General features: G+C 46.2%; 2 protein-coding genes across 5 annotated transcripts in view; both read right to left on the minus strand.

Moving 5' to 3' along the window:
• LOC111833271 (SRSF protein kinase 2-like) overlaps nucleotides 1-9034 on the minus strand; it is a 43866-nt gene extending 34832 nt beyond the window's left edge. For both annotated transcript variants that reach the window (XM_023791375.2, XM_072698827.1), the window contains exons 1-2: nucleotides 8925-9034; nucleotides 8646-8712 (exon numbers count right to left, since the gene is read on the minus strand). In XM_023791375.2, the coding sequence (XP_023647143.1) occupies nucleotides 8646-8712; nucleotides 8925-8940 (83 nt within the window). In that variant the 5' untranslated portion in view covers nucleotides 8941-9034. The remainder of the gene's footprint in view (nucleotides 1-8645; nucleotides 8713-8924) is intronic.
• A 1801-nt stretch (nucleotides 9035-10835) lies between these two features.
• The window catches only part of cfap54 (cilia and flagella associated 54), a 29927-nt gene continuing 25074 nt past the window's right edge, over nucleotides 10836-15688 (minus strand). For all 3 annotated transcript variants that reach the window (XM_072698682.1, XM_072698655.1, XM_072698704.1), the window contains 9 exons: nucleotides 15350-15448; nucleotides 15151-15268; nucleotides 14941-15054; nucleotides 14683-14849; nucleotides 13809-13949; nucleotides 13599-13705; nucleotides 12021-12180; nucleotides 11734-11817; nucleotides 10836-11435 (listed from right to left, as the gene is read on the minus strand). In XM_072698682.1, the coding sequence (XP_072554783.1) occupies nucleotides 11319-11435; nucleotides 11734-11817; nucleotides 12021-12180; nucleotides 13599-13705; nucleotides 13809-13949; nucleotides 14683-14849; nucleotides 14941-15054; nucleotides 15151-15268; nucleotides 15350-15448 (1107 nt within the window). In that variant the 3' untranslated portion in view covers nucleotides 10836-11318. The remainder of the gene's footprint in view (nucleotides 11436-11733; nucleotides 11818-12020; nucleotides 12181-13598; nucleotides 13706-13808; nucleotides 13950-14682; nucleotides 14850-14940; nucleotides 15055-15150; nucleotides 15269-15349; nucleotides 15449-15688) is intronic.

The raw sequence follows: 15688 nt of genomic DNA on the forward strand, positions 1-15688 counted from the left end.
GGAGAGCCTACAGGAAAGCTAAGAACCAGCAGAGTAAGAAAATGAATAAGAAAAATTAATGATTAAAGAAAAGGCCATCTATGTCTCTTTCTCACAATTAAGGGCATGGTGTTACCACGTCATATATTACATTACCACAGTGAATGGATCGAGTTGCCAAAAGGGAAAGAGCGTATTCCAAGCACACATTTGCGAGTGTGCTCACACGCATGCACAAAGATGCACGCAGACACACGCAGACACACGCAGACGATGGCCCATTACTTTGCCTCATCACTTCCACAGCACACATAGCACACTTCAGTGACACTGCGCCCTCTTTTGTCTGCCTAGGGAACTGCACACGAAACGCAGCATTTACAATACACCTTTTCAAAACAAGAAGTACCCTCTGCTTGGCAAACCAAATCCATTTTTAAACTCAGAAAATAACAGCCATATTCCCTACAAATGTGGGCACCTTCAACATTAAGGAACTAGCTTACACTAGTATCACCTGCAAGTGTGTGACTCATGCCAGCCAACTCATGCTTAGGACGAAGTGTCTAAACCAGGCTCCCAGTGGTGTGGCCCCTCAGGCCTGCAAAAAGCACACCTCTCTCTGGTGCCGTCCTGATGAAACCTAACCCTAAACCTAACCCTAGCCCTAACCCTAAACCTAACCCCCATAACGGTCGATGCTTTACATTAAGCCACTATAACAACATGTAAGAATGTGACATACTTCTGTCTATGTGTCTGCTGCCACCAGGTGGCAAGAATAAATATGTAAAAACAGTTTCTCCCAGGTCAGTCTGAAGCTGTGTGGTACTGGGCCTCACCCGGTCCAAATCTAAATACCCGTATACAATTAACGGGAATGACATAAGTATCAGAAAGTCATAAACCTCCAGACAGAAATGATTTTACACAGAAAATAAAATGGTGTGTACAGCACAAAACAAGGGCTGCGAGTGAGAGTCAGAGCAGCGCACCTACAGAGTGGTATAGCATAGGTACAGTGTTCATCTTGAGAGCAGCAGCAGCATGTTGGCAGCAGGATTAGGATCAGTACACATGAATCATCCCTCCACTTCACAGACAGCCAGCAGGATTAACTCACTTTATAGAGGAGCAAGACAACCGCCATGCACAAGAACACAAGCAGGGACGGAGGCCCTGCAGATCATTCCAGCTTCATTCATTCCACAGCATTTTCCCTCTGAAAAGTGAAGCTGCAGATATGAATCAACTCAGTGTTAGCCTGTTGCAGGAAGTGATGTAATGGAAAAGGAAACTCCTTAACTGTCGCTCAAAGAGGCAGGTGTGCGGCTTGCCCGATACTATGGGAACATTCCAGTGTGTTTAAGGCTTTGCATCATAAATCACAAAGCTCTGAATGAATAATGTGCGCGCACTCGGCCGAACACAAACACAAAGATGCAGATATACCTATACACATGTAAACACAGACACACCCACACACAGCAACAACGTTAATACATAAATCTATCCCTGCACTCATCCCTTCCAGCCACCATGTCCACACCCACACAGAATTATGAGATTGATAGGACAGGAAACTAACCAAAAATCTGATCCCATTAGTGTGAGTGTGTGTGCGCGCGTGTCAGTGTCACAGTTGTTCAGCTGCTTGCCATAAGCCACAGGGGGTACAGAAATACACACAAAGACGTGCAGGCGGAGGTCGGTGTGAAGGCGTTACGGCACACTAACCCAACCCTGACTGGGTCAAACCAGGCCACATGCATCTAATCAGCACTGAAAAGGCATGAGTGTTCAACTGACACTCTACACAAAGCTTCTTGTTCCACTAAGCAGAAACCCAGATGGTGTTTACTAGCCTTCACTATTTTCAGGTTTTTTTTATTGTTACATTTTTTATATTAAAAAAATTAAATTAAATTAAAAAGCATGAGTGGAACATAGAAAGACCACAGATGGGGTTTTGTGTGGTTAGATAGGGTTAGAAAAATGAAAGAGCTGTAGGTAGCTGAAAGAGAGGCAGACTGATCTACTTCTCATATGCTTTTCATATCTTTTTTTGTATACAGTATTCTGCCATAACAAATAATGCAGGTTGACTAGCAAATGGGAGGAGAAGAAAGAGATGGCATTTATTTTTACTTGCTCATACCCCAATTGTGTCGTCGTGTTTGGCTACAAAAACTGTACAGAGATGAGCACCAACAAATATATTCTTATTCGAGAGAGATACTACACTTCAAGAAAGGTTGGGTAAATTTATGAGGCAGAAGTAGTATAAAATAATGAGTAATTTTTCCTGAAAATGTTGGTTTTGCTGGTCATATGCAGGGCTTTACAAAAAAAAGCAGAGATAAAAACCTGTCCAGACATGCCAACTCACACAACCGAAAGCTGATGTGTGAAAGTCAGCTCCATTAAACAACACTTCAATAAACTGCAGGAACATTGCCCCTTCCTTAATTTCAAACACAATAAAGCCATTTGAATCTGGGCCTTACATCTAGATGCATTTATTTTAGACTAACTGTGAGTTTCCCCTTGGCATTCGCACCTTGTGCTACTTGATAGGAACACCGGAAAATATATCCAGTGCCTGATATTGGCTGCATTTTGAGTTCACTTTTTTGAATATCACACCAATGCACATCCAGTTAAAGTCCATGCCAGGGAGACAAGGGGCAATGTAGTGGTGTCTTTCTACTTTTAAATAAAGCTCAGTACTTTCTCAGTCTGGCCATCATGTCATACGAGGCAGCGTGGGGATTCTGGGAGGGCAAATATTAATGAAGACTGGATTATTTACAGCTATGGGACACTGACCAGAAGACTGAGCTGTGCTTCTCAGATCTGGGAGGACATGGAAAGACAAATATATGCGTTAGACAAAAGTCAGATAGACAAAGAAAGCAAGAAAGAACAAGAGAGACCGTGATAAAGGTATGGCCGGAACACAGACTTCAAATAAGTTATTGTTTAATTATTGTCATGACGTTTTTTAACCGATATAAAGAAAACACTATAACTGTATCAGTGCCCTGTTTTGGCATCACAGAGACTTAGGGAAGTACTTCTCACTCTCAGAATAGAGAGCTCAGTTCTACTTTGTTGATTTAGCTGCAGTCTGAACCTTCTTAAAAGAATGACTGACGTAATTAAGAGAGTTTCATTTCGGTTTTTTTTTTTAACTGCTTCAAGGCAGCAGATATCTCACACAAAAAGCACCATTTACTATTGCAAATAAGGACTGCTATATAAGTGAAACAGTGGATAAAATTGCATAGCTTGTTAAGATAGAGCTATCTGGAGCTTGTTAATTTAGCAGACACTTTTCACCAAAGTGACGTACATTTGAGAAAGCAGGGTCATCCAGTCCCTGGAGCAATTAGGGTTAATGGCCCTGCTCAAGGGCCCAACTGTGACATCACAATGGCGACCACTGGGGATGAACTGGCGACCTTCCTGTCACGGGCACAGTGTTCTAACCTACCGAGACACACACTGTATTTACTGTATTTAGAAATTTACAGGCATATCACACATTTGCATTGGATGGTGTCTATGTGTGCTGTTCTGATACAGATTCATTAAGTCCACAATGCTCATTTTAGCAGTACAAAACTTAACTAACTCCTTCAGCATCTGTAACGGATAATAGATGACAAAGGGTCCAGAAAATTACTGCGGTAGGAAAGCTAAACTCAACACTCATGAAACTATTTTAACTAGTTTTATCTACCAGCGACTGTCAATTAGTTATCTACATATGTTACCATAAATTAAGTCTCACACCCTCAACCAACTCCCTTTATACTGAAAGCAGAATACAGACATTACAGAATACAAGATATAATTTAAGTTTTCCATCACCCTATGAAATGGGTGTATAATACAGAATAACATCAAAACACTTTAATAAACAGCTAAAGACAAAATCTTTATTAATGAAAAATGCCCTTAGACATTAAAGCTATATATACACACACACACACACACACAATACGTATTCAATGCATTGCATTATAATATATTTAACTGTGATTTAAAAGTAATTTCTTGAATGACTTGGGCAAGAAATCATGCTGTTGTTAACAGGAGACACTAACTACTAATGTATTTCAGCAACATTTATTGGTACCACATTACAATAAGGTTCCCTTTGCCACTTACAAATGGTAGTAACTCATTAATAAGAAAACTGGTATAACTGGTTTATAATTGCCCAGTAAGGATTTACAAAGTGTTACAACCTAATTAATAACCTGCTTATAACCCATTCATAATCTCTTTATAAGGGTAGCCTTATTGTAAAGTGACACCCATTTAGTCTTTTCAATTGCTTTTATAGGTAAGGAAAAACAAAATATAATGCTTAATCATGATCTATATAAAACTTTTAACCTCTCCACCCCTTGGAACATAGCATATGACATCAACATGGGCTAACAAAAACCCTTTTGCGTACATTGGCTGAGGTTTACCACATGCCATCAGGAGTGAGTCTCCATCACTGTCAGTCTGTGTAAACAAACCCATGTCACTGTCCCTACTGAAAAAGAATGGAGCAATTTGTCCACATATCATCCCTGGCCTATCTAAATGCAGGGCCTGCAGTCACCCTACTGGGACTGTCCCCATCCTGCCATCTTTTTTTGTCTCTCCCCAAGCAACAGTGTTAACAGACAGAAGCAGCATTCCTGGAAATATATTATGTGGAAAAACTGAAGGAATGTTTACACAAAAGCTGACTTACAATGCATGTTACCACAACAAGGCAACACCCTAGAATAAGAAGCAACTCTAATGCCAGAACGGAGCTAAACAGCCTCCCTCTAAATTAAATAATTAAAAAATCAATACGGGCCACGAGAAGAGGGCTTCAAATTACAGAGGGGCTAACAGTCCTGCCAGAGACAGAGTGCAGTGATACAGATAGAACATGCCGATGAGAGGCGGCTGAAGAGAAATCCCAGGGGGTTAGTAAATGCTCCTCCCCTCCACCCCCATCCTACTGTCTGAGCTGAGCACTGGCAGCATGCAGGGTGGGGATGTGCACAGGAGAACCATCAGAACCAAACATACACAAACATGCATGCCCCCCCCACACAGAGGCAAACGGGAAAGTCTACCTGTCGGTTGGGTTCATCTGACGAATCGCAAGTGAAAGGGTGCAGAGGTCAAAATAAACACAGACGAATGAAAATACAGGTTTTGTATCGAGTCACAGGGCAGTTAAGGTGCAACTTAAATACACAAAGAGACAGCCGAGCGGGACTGTGCCAAATATATGGATGTTTCTTCATAAGATAGGTGAGGATCCTTAAATAAGTAAGATGGTTAAAATCATCACACGCCCACGCGAAGCTGGAGCCACCTGAAGGAGAGGACGCACTGCACAGGATACCCCTTGTCAGGGCAGTTTCATCATCAAACAAACCAGACCAAATAGACTTTTAAAATATTACTGGAGGGCATCAATAGAGCTCTACTGTCTAATGTGTCACCCCTTGGCCACCCCAAACAATGGTTGATTCTAATCAGCAGTTTCTATGGCACAAAGGCCAAACAACAGTGAGTAGCCTTAATTCAGGTAAGCCAACAGCATCACTATCATCAATATGATGCAATGAAGGACATGGGTATCACACAAACATACGCTATAGACACAAGCATCACAAATGTGGAATTAAACTCAAGCAGTCACGACAGTTCCACTCCAAGAACGCCACTGTTTCACATGCTTCAGGTTTCAGCTTGATCAAATGATGGTTCTTCTAAAGCAGCTGCAAATGAACACATATGATATAACCAACACATACAAACAAGGGTCTACAGAGGACAACACTCCTTTGGTCTGTGTCATACCCCAACACAACCCAGGCCAGTCTCTGCAAATGGAGCCCCCCCCCCCCTCCCTGTCCCCACCCACTGATGGGGAATGCTGAAAGAGCTCCATTGTTCCCCACCTCATTTGATCTCTTGTCTTTTGAAGTGTGCTGTCCCATACAATGTGACTCCCTTCGATTCTAGGACACATCACTGACGTACGAGTTCACAAACCTTGGCCATAAGATCATCCCAGATGGACTTTTTTCGGTTCATGTTATGCCAGAATTTATTACATTCCCCTTTATAAGTATGCAATATGCCCCACCTTTCTTCTGTGTACTGGGAAAATAAACTAAGATTTCCTATAGTTCACATGGCTGTATTTCACTAAGTGGAGAATAAAAATGTGAAGCTGTTTAGCCATAAATACTCTCACAACGTAGTTTCAAAATATGTTTTCAAAGTATTTGCAAAACGTGGTCCTGTCACACAAATACAGATCTACCGCTGGCATTGCCCAGCTTCAGGGCTGTCTCCTAGCCACCTGCATATAGCCCATCACTACTCAGAGCCGTCTCCCAGCCACCTGCATATAGCCCATCACTACTCAGGGCCGTCTCCCAGCCACCTGCATATAGCCCATCACTACTCAGGGCCGTCTCCCAGCCACCTGCATATAGCCCATCACTACTCAGGGCCGTCTCCTAGCCACCTGCATATAGCCCATCACTACTCGGGGCCGTCTCCCAGCCACCTGCATATAGCCCATCACTACTCAGGGCCGTCTCCTAGCCACCTGCATATAGCCCATCACTACTCAGGGCCGTCTCCCAGCCACCTGCATATAGCCCATCACTACTGTGCTTGCTGCATTTCATTCATGTCCCAAGGAGAGTCTCCTCAGAGACCCATCCAGCCTGTGTGTCTCTATATAAATTAGGAGCCTGAGTCTGGGTCAATCCAATACAGAGGCAATCCATCATTCGGAGAGCAAGTGAGCGAGGGAAGACTTTATGACATATGATATTTAATTAAATTAAAAGGACATGGATTGACACTGTTCTATGACCAGAAGAGGTGAGGACAGAAGCCAACAGGTCTATGCAATTTAATTAGGGCACCAACTACACCCTTCCATTGCATATATGTGCACAAAAAAGAAAGTCAGACCTATTAATGTACCCTGGTTAAAACAAGTCGTTTTCTGCTGAAAAAATAACCATGAGTTATTGATGAGTGATAGGTAAAGCATCAACTTCCATTGTCACACTACTGATGTCTGTCTAAACAATTTGTTTTCTGGGACATATGCCAGAAGATCTCTTTTTTTCCAGTATATGACATTGGGCAACACTTATTCCAGTGAAGTACAAGTGCTGGAACAGAATACCATGACAGCCAATTCTTAGGCAACAAAGATCATTTCACTATATTCCATGACCAACATGCTACTATAAGCCTCACTGAAGGAAGTGCCTTTGTGTCATTAAAATTACTCTTACTGGCTTTTATATGACATCAGGCCAAAATTATCCTGTGATGGAATACGATCTGTTCTCCACAGAACATCAATTGTCTGAACATCAGCTACAGGAAGACGGTGTGACGTGTAGCCAAAGCACTCAATTGTTACACCCCTTAACTGAAATACTGAGCAATGCAACCCGGTAGAGCTGTTTACGCCCCAAACACACATGCATCTGCTGCAGTTCACCAATTCAGTTTGAACAGGCAACTTTTCAAAGCCCACCCACCCATCTCTTGGTCTAGCAATACAGTCATCATGCTAGCAGACTTGTCACATAAGCCTGCTATGATAGGGAAAACCCCTCCCCTAACAGACACTGTATAGGCCCAGCCCCAGACAGCAGTACTCTTCTTTAGACTTTAAGAGAGACAGACACTGCCTCTGACGATCACCCAGTCCTTAATTTGTATTGGCACGCAAAACTCTAAAAGAAAATAAAAAAGAACGCTAATCCCAATATGACGACCTTAACCCCTACCCAGCCCTAACCTTAACCATAACCATAAGTAATCAAACAAAAAACATATCTTTTGGCATTTTTAGTTATTTGACTGAATTCTCAGATCTTTGTGGGGACCTGAAAAATAATAGGTTTTTATCACATTGTGGGGGCCATTTGGTCCCTACAATATAATATAAACATAATCCACACACACACACATACTTGTATTCATGTCTTTGTCAGGACCTACCCAGCCCTAACTTAAGTAACCAAAACCATAAGTAACCAAGCTGAATACTAGTCTTTTGACATTTTAGTTTTTTATTACAATCACAGATTTTTATAAAATTGAATTTCCCCCTATAGAGGCCAAAAAATGGTCCCCACAACGTTATGACAGGTTTTTATCACATTGTGGGGACATTTGGTTATCAAAACGTAATGTACAAACACACAAATACCGACAGGCACAAACATTAATACACACAGAAATATACGAACAAATCATAGAGAATGAGACATCCACAGACGTACACATGCAAACACAATCAGATAGACACACACGCGTTACATCAGCACAACAGGCAGCACGTCCGGGTTGCGGGACGTTGCCAATAGCAACTTCCAACTCGGCACATTTCGGCCATCCTGAAGACCAGGGTGTGATGGTCAAACAGAACCTTAGAGCAGCCAACCAGAGCTCACTTTTATTCATACATATCCACTTAAATTTACATTTATCTCCAGAGCGGCTCTGACAGGACAGTGACCATGTCCTCAGCGAAATCTTTTTTTCAGGAATAAGCACGGAAACAAAACACCGTGACAGCCGCAGTCCGTCCGGACCCCCGCCCCGCTTACCTTCGCTGTTGGGCTGCCTTGTCTTTTTTCCCCTTCGGCCTCCTCTTTCGTGCCTGAATGGCCATCACTGATAAGATTATGATACACGGAGCAAGTCCGACAGCAGAACGAGGGCCAGATAGAGAGAGAATGCATCAGTTAGCCTGTTAGCCTCCGATCGGAGCACTGCTTTCCCGAAGATAAAATGCAACAACACGAGCTTCACATGCCCATGGCAGTCCCCTAAAGTAAAGAGTTTCTGGGCAGGCGGCAACACGCGTGACAATAGGAGTTTGTTACCTTTGCGGGAGCTCATATCGTCGTCCTCCTTCCCCAAGCGGCGCCCGGTCTTCTCTCTCCAGCCTCACTCGGGAGCGCGTGCGTGCGCGAGCAGCCGCACACTTGCATGGACTCCTGGGCACGCGCAGCTGTCAGTGAGGCGCGGAGCGCGAGCCTTCAGCCCTCGTTAATTGGCGGGAATATCCGGCTCGGACCCGCGCGCACTGAAAGCAACTGCACTTCATTTCATTTTAGTGTCACAGAAACAATGCTTAAGAAGTTATGTTCACTACATCGCTGGCTACCTTTTTAATAACAAATAATTTGGAATATTACTAGTTTTAGCTAAGTTGAGCGAAGAATTGGATATAACCAACAAATGTCAAATGATGACTGAACCATGTAACAAATTGAAAAACGACCCTTCTGCTGTTACACTATCTGCAGGTTTGTCAACTTCGGTCAGCTGGCTGACGCGAAATTTTCAGCTCGAGACAAGTCTGCACACATGCACGCGCATTTACATTTTATCACCTTGTTAATTACCCCAACGCTTTTGATGTAGCTAATTTTAGGTTAATAATGCCGTAAGATTTCTTGTGTCAGAGTCAGAAAGCGTGAGTGTCACGCCATATGCGTGACAGTTGGCAGCCCTGTATCTACTTAGATAAGCAGACACAACATTTTCTGACAACTTTAAGCAGTAGTTTGGTGGAGTATAATAATAAAACAGAGACACATAAGATAATTATTTGCATTAAACTGTAATCATACTTTTTTTCTCCAGAGCAATTCACAGGTTCATTCGATTGTAAAGCAGGATTTTTGCACCGCACTCTCCTAGAGCGAAATCCTGTAACCTCCAGGTCACTTAAACCACCATGCATCCGGATCTCTCAAACAAGACGGTCACATGCAAATAGTAAATCTATTAAACACAATAAATTTAACCACAGGTTCCTCCGTCAATGTCTAAACTATTATGGCGTAGGTTCTCTTGAGAATGACTGCTGTGTTAGTAATCTTGTGCGCTTCCCCAAAGCACACAACTCCTTGATACGTTTTTAATGTGCCATTTTGGTGCTTATTGAGGTCGTTTGTTCGCACCATCTGCAGTTTGTCCACTGAAGTCACCACTTGGTGGCGCCATTTCTTTGTTGTTTATTCACGCTCTGATTGATAATGATCAAATCCGTTACGACAATATTGCTTTTTCATGATGGAAATACAATGAAACACAATAATCAGATGGCTTACATAAAGCACGAGATTCACGTGAAAAGATGACCATTCAGTAGCAAAGCCTGTGATAAAACTTGAAATATGTCCAGTGTGAAATATATGTGAACAGAATAATACAGACAAATAAAGATCACTGGGATATTTTCTTATCTACCACTGATCCAAATATCTGTGGTTTTTCAAAGACGGATGCAGAAGACCATAGATATGCAAGTCAAGTCGTTTTTGTTCAAAATCAATAATTCATCTGACTCATTTATAAATGTAATCCTATAGCTGTCTTAATGTGAGCAAAAATTGATCTTTGTTGTTGTGCAGGGCAGAAATCCAATACATAGTGTTGTCAGTACAGATCTAAATTACAAAAATGCACTCCTGTGTAATGTTTGTAATGTAATCCTGGTGCCCAGACAATGTTCTTGATAAGCAGTATATCTGTGAATATAGGCAAACTTTCTAACTTTTTTAAGACAATGGGGATTGGTGAACAGTGTTCAGTGCTTTGATCAGATGCACCAGTTCCAATGTTCTGATCGATGCCTAGCAGCAATGTGTGAGGTTATTATCAGTGAGTGTGGGATCACATCAGTTTATGGTTATGTGCTTATATAGCCAAAGCAAGTCTGAAAGGAAAGGTAGGAAGGACAGAACCCTCATCAATGGCTTTCCTAATCACAATGCTTCATTAGATGCTAATCAAACTGGTTTTATTAGAGATGAAATTTCAGCATCCCCCCAGACACACCATCTGTGGTTCAGTCTTGTCTAAGTAACAGATCGGGGGGGGCGGCTGCTGGAGCCAGCTTGCTAGGGAATTCCCAGGAACCGCAAGCCGGGATGTGGCATTATGCCTACAGTCTGGCACAGCGGGGGGTTGTTCTGCTCGTCACTCAGCATTTTTCTGGCCACTTACGGGACGGCACATTATCACTAACCAATAACCTTCCTCTTACTCAGAGGTGGAAATTTCAGATCCAGAAAGTAAAAATCTAGGCCAACATTTTGTTTTAACCATTCAGTTGTGTACTCTGTGGCTGGTCTGCATTTTTATTTTCTGGACCTGAAATTTCCACCTCTGCTCTTACTGTCATGTCAGCACTAATAATTCAGGCAATGGACTACAGCTCACTCTTGCATCCCTACAGTACTAAACAAGACATTACATTAAACAGCTCAGAGCAGAAGGGAGGCCAGCCATGATGCCACCTCTGATGACACCACAGCACCCCCTCTGGGGTTGAAGCAGCGTTCCAGGTCTCCAAGGCTCTGCCGACTGGGTTCGAATGGGACCTGGGACAAGGCGGTAGGATGATCAGGGATAAATCCGGGGAATAGAAACAGTTCAAGCAATGTTCAAGCAGATGTACAGCCATCCGTCCTTCCCCTGGTTTTGATATACATGAGGGAGCATTCATTTAAAACATTTAAATTTATGCTTTGAGTACTAATGCCTGTCAAACCAGTCACAGGCTCGAAGTGTTTTTAAATATATGCATATTATTTTAAAATGAGCATATAACTGTGCTTTTCCCAGTGCATTTGCGGCTTCGAGTTGAGCAGTGGATTATGGGAAACGCATGGCACCCACCACTGTGATGACAGCCGGATCTGAGCTGGGCTTCAGCAGGGATTGGATCTGAAGAAGGCAGCCTGTGATCTCCTCTTGCAGCTCCTAACCACAGAGATCACACTCTGCCTGACATCCTGCACTTCATAAATCAGATGCACTGATACTGACATTGTAAAGCCGCGGTATTGGAGCCTCACTGCAGCTCTTATTAATATGACTTAGAAGGTTGTTCTGGTGCTCTCATGAGTTATTTCTATATTTTATGCAGTGGCAGCAGCAGGGAATCCTACATTATGACTGCTTACCAACATGTGGGAATCCGGGGCTGCCCTCTTGTCCTGGGTCCTGGCCTTATGCTCCCTCTCTAGCTTTGGGGTAGGGGTTACCAGGCTGCTGAGGGGTGCGGAGGGGGACATGTTCACCGTGGCACAGAGGGAGCGAAGCCGGGTGTGTATGGCCTCCAGCCTGGTAAAGGGGAAGCAGTGTGGAGGGCTTTAGGGTGAGAGGCAGGGGACAGTCAGAAGGACACGAGGGACACATCCAAAACAAGCGAAAGGCGGAGTAAGGAGCGCAGGGTTAGCCTCAAGAGTGCAGGAGAGAGCACACAACAGCAGACAGGCACACTGCCACAAGAGGCGGGCACGAACAGAGAGACATGGACAGAGAGATAGACACAGATGGAGAGAGAGGCACGGATGAAGAGACAAATAAAGAGACAGACACAGGTGAAGAGGCACGGATGAAGAGTCAGACATGATCGGAGAGGCACGGAAGGAGAGAGAGGCATGGACAGAGAGGCACGGAAGGAGAGAGAGGCATGGACAGAGAGGCACGGAAGGAGAGAGAGGCATGGAAGGAGAGAGAGGCATGGAAGGAGAGAGAGGCATGGACGGAGAGGCACGGAAGGAGAGAGAGGTATGGACAGAGAGGCACGGAAGGAGAGAGAGGCATGGACGGAGAGGCATGGAAGGAGAGAGAGGTATGGACAGAGAGGCACGGAAGGAGAGAGAGGCATGGAAGGAGAGAGAGGTATGGACAGAGAGGCACGGAAGGAGAGAGAGGTATGGACAGAAAGGCACGGAAGGAGAGAGAGGCATGGACGGAGAGGCACGGAAGGAGAGAGAGGTATGGACAGAGAGGCACGGAAGGAGAGAGAGGCATGGACGGAGAGGCACGGAAGGAGAGAGAGGTATGGACAGAGAGGCACGGAAGGAGAGAGAGGCATGGACGGAGAGGCACGGAAGGAGAGAGAGGTATGGACAGAGAGGCACGGAAGGAGAGAGAGGCATGGAAGGAGAGAGAGGCACGGAAGGAGAGAGAGGCACGGAAGGAGAGAGAGGCACAGAAGGAGAGAGAGGCATGGACGGAGAGGCACGGAAGGAGAGAGAGGTATGGACAGAGAGGCATGGAAGGAGAGAGAGGCACGGAAGGAGAGAGAGGCATGGACGGAGAGGCACGGAAGGAGAGAGAGGCATGGAAGGAGAGGCACGGAAGGAGAGAGAGGCATGGAAGGAGAGGCACGGAAGGAGAGAGAGGCATGGAAGGAGAGGCACGGAAGCAGAGAGAGGCATGGAAGGAGAGAGAGGCATGGAAGGAGAGAGAGGTATGGACGGAGAGGCACGGAAGGAGAGAGAGGCATGGAAGGAGAGGCACGGAAGGAGAGAGAGGCATGGAAGGAGAGAGAGGCATGGAAGGAGAGAGAGGTATGGACGGAGAGGCATGGAAGGAGAGAGAGGCATGGAAGGAGAGAGAGGTATGGACGGAGAGGCACGGAAGGAGAGAGAGGCATGGCCGGAGAGGCATAGAAGGAGAGAGGGAGAGAGACACAGACAAAGAGACACAGATGGAGAGGCATGGCATTCTGGGTGACTTGTGGCCCTCACCCATCTTGGCAGACACGTAACTGGCCACATCGCAGCCCTGACACAACACTGGCTGCTGGAGCTGGGGCAGAGATTGGGGCCATGCTGAAGGCAAAGATGAGCAGAGTCTGGAGAAAGAGCGCAGGACTCAGGGATACGAATGTCTGTGAGAGCCCAGTACAATGTTTACACAAAAAAACAGGGTTTTCTCATTCCCTGCATGGAAATTACCAAGTTCTGGTTCTGCAGAGACCAATCTAGTGCTGGTTGGACCCACTGCATACAGAGCTGCTTGTCCTCAGCACCAGCCCAGCAGGGTAGCTGCACGGGCCCCAGGGCAACGTCCTCTAGGGGAGCCAACTGTGGCTTAGCCTGAGACGTGGACAGGACCAGGGCCGGAAACAGGAAACAGGGAGAGGGCCGGGAATAGGGACAGGGATGGGGACAGAGACGGGGACAGGACCAGGGCCAGAAACAGGAAACAGGGAGAGGGCCGGGAATAGGGACAGGGATGGGGACAGGGACGGAGACAGGACCAGGGCCGGAAACAGGAAACAGGGAGAGGGCCGGGAATAGGGACAGGGATGGGGACAGGGACGGAGACAGGACCAGGGCCGGAAACAGGAAACAGGGAGAGGGCCGGGAATAGGGACAGGGATGGGGACAGGGACGGAGACAGGACCAGGGCCGGAAACAGGAAACAGGGAGAGGGCCGGGAATAGGGACAGGGATGGGGACAGAGACGGGGACAGGACCAGGGCCGGAAACGGGAAACAGGGATAGGGCCGGGAATAGGGACAGGGATGGGGACAGAGACCGAGATAGGACCAGGGCCAGGAATAGGGACAGGGATGGGGACAGAGACAGGGACAAGACCAGGGCCGGAAACGGGAAACAGACGGGGATAGGGAGAGGGCCAAGCACATGACCAGGTATAGACATAGGGATAGGGACGGTAACAGGGCCAGGGTCGAAGATAGGGACAGGGAGGACAGGGACAGGAAGGTGAGGATGACGGGGTTCAGAAGTGCTGGATTAAATGACTCAGCAGTCAAAGGACACGACACAGAGATCCTGCTGGGGGCCCCTGGGAGAATATACTCACATGGGCAGCACTGGACATTAGAAGGGCTGTGGGGGCTTCGGGGGCACAACACTGCCCCCTGTAGGACAGTAAGAATATACTTAAGAAACTGTGCAGCTGGGCCAGTTTCAGGGCCAGACTGGTGTCCATGGCTATTGAACATAGGTCCTCCAAATACTCCGACGTCACTGTGAAACACAATTATGTAACAGATACTCCCTCAAGTTCACCATGCGCAGCTCCCAAGGAACAGGCCAATGTGTGAGAGCACATCTGTACCTGGGTGGGCAGCGGTGTGGTGTAGGTTGGCAAGGCGGGCGTGGTAGTGAGCCAAGTGCACCCAGGTCAGCGGCAAGGGGCCAGGACTGGTTCCAGCTGGTTCACCAAACCCCCCTTAACATTTAAAATAAAACACCACCATCTACTTCTGGTTCCAGAAAGAAAAAGGTGGCTCACACAGCCTCGCCACAAGGGGGCATGAGAGGTTACCACAGGGGCAGAGCAGGTCGTCAGACACAAAGGCAGGTAGCAGCTTCAGTGCGGTGGCCTGCAGGTGGCCACTGGTGACCCCGTGGAGCTGGACTGGGCAGGCGAGGGATTTGCTGACCTGGGAGAGACAGCGAGAAGCCTGTGAGGCGACATGGCGGCGGGATTTAGGCTGTGGTCTCTGACATGCATGCCGGCTGACCTGGCAGGCTGCTCTCACACAGGTCCAGCAGCAAAGGCCCTGGAGATCCTCTGGTGTCTGGGCTGTGGGCAGGGGAGGCGGACCAGTGCTTTGGGGAGCCTGGAGAGGAAGAGGCACACGGACACACACACGGACACACAGGGCACACAGACAGACAGACACACGCACAGGGGCACGCGCACATGCACGCACACATACACACGGTGGGTGTCAACACTCTCCAACTAGACAGGAAGCCAGTCAGGAAAAACACGATCAGGCTTCAACTTGTAAACTCGTGACATCATCAGGGGACGAATGATCAACTCACATTTGAAGAGCAAATTTCCAAAACAGCAT

Source organism: Paramormyrops kingsleyae, chromosome 1, assembly GCF_048594095.1.
Source record: "Paramormyrops kingsleyae isolate MSU_618 chromosome 1, PKINGS_0.4, whole genome shotgun sequence".
Lineage (NCBI taxonomy): Eukaryota > Metazoa > Chordata > Actinopteri > Osteoglossiformes > Mormyridae > Paramormyrops > Paramormyrops kingsleyae.